This window comes from Silene latifolia, chromosome 2, assembly GCF_048544455.1.
Source record: "Silene latifolia isolate original U9 population chromosome 2, ASM4854445v1, whole genome shotgun sequence".
NCBI lineage: Eukaryota > Viridiplantae > Streptophyta > Magnoliopsida > Caryophyllales > Caryophyllaceae > Silene > Silene latifolia.
This window is the reverse complement of record NC_133527.1, coordinates 117,360,707-117,361,695: the sequence shown is the minus strand read 5'-3', so window position 1 is coordinate 117,361,695 and position 989 is coordinate 117,360,707. Positions and strand designations below refer to the sequence as shown.

The 989-nt window shown below is 38.2% G+C and overlaps 1 protein-coding gene across 1 annotated transcript; it reads right to left on the bottom strand.

Moving 5' to 3' along the window:
* Positions 1 to 263: 263 nt before the first annotated feature.
* Positions 264 to 761, bottom strand: LOC141641220 (uncharacterized). Its single transcript, XM_074449891.1, has one exon. It carries the CDS (start codon positions 759 to 761, stop codon positions 264 to 266), a length of 498 nt encoding a protein of 165 aa, XP_074305992.1.
* Between the last annotated feature and the right edge of the window lie 228 nt (positions 762 to 989).

The window sequence follows — 989 nt, the reverse complement described above, 5'->3', positions numbered from 1 at the left end:
CAAGATTGTGACATTTATAACATTCAATGGTGGCTTTGTCATATGATTGCCGACCTCGACCTCTACCCCTGCCTCCTCGAGACGATGTCCTTCCACGCCCTCTTGTGGCGTATTCTTCCTCGTGAGTGACCCTGAGTGCTTGTTCCTCTTCCTCAACATTCTTGAACTTTTGTTCGTGAACAAGCAAGGAACTTTGTAAGGCATATACTGACAGACTATCAATATCTTTTGACTCTTCTATGGAACACACTATATAATTCCATTTATCTGTAGATTTTCTCGACTATTTTGAAATCAGGAATGTCTTCTCCGCAATTCCTCATATCTTTTGCAACAATCGTCACTCGACTAAAGTAGTCAGTGATAGACTCATCTCTTTTCATTAATAGTATTTCAAAGTTCCTGCGAAGACGGTTGAGTTGGGCCCTTTGAACACGAGCATTTGCCTGACATTTCATCTTCATGGAGTCCCAAAGTTGTTTGGACGTCTCCTTTTGTGTGATTGTTTTTAGGATTGTCTTGTCCAGAGACTGAAACAGATAATTCTTAGCCTTTAAATCTTTATGTTTCGACTCTTCTAATGATTTTCGTTGTGCATCTGTTAGTGCATCCATTTTGTCTGGTTGTACATATCCCGCTTCCACGACCGTCCAATACTCTTTGGACCGAAGGAGATTTTCCATAACCATACTCCAGTGGTCATAATCACCATCAAACTTAGGAATAGCAGGTTGAGCAAAGTTGCCATTTGCCTCTGCCATCTTTCTCCCTCTCTCCATTTCCTTTCTTTCTTTCTTTCTCTCTCTCTTTTCTCTCAATTTATTAACTTTCTAAATGTTCTCTAAACCTTGCTCTGATGCCAGAATGTTAAGATAGATAATAACAAACTGAAAGAAATTGATATATTAATTGTTTACAATGTTTTCTTATTTATAGATACATTAGACAGTTACTTTTGAATAGACACAATTATACACAAGAGACAGTTA

Coding starts and splice junctions, on each gene's coding strand:
- LOC141641220 (XM_074449891.1), bottom strand. CDS start 761: ATGGCAGAGGCAAATGGCAACTTTGCTCAACCTGCTATTCCTAAGTTT.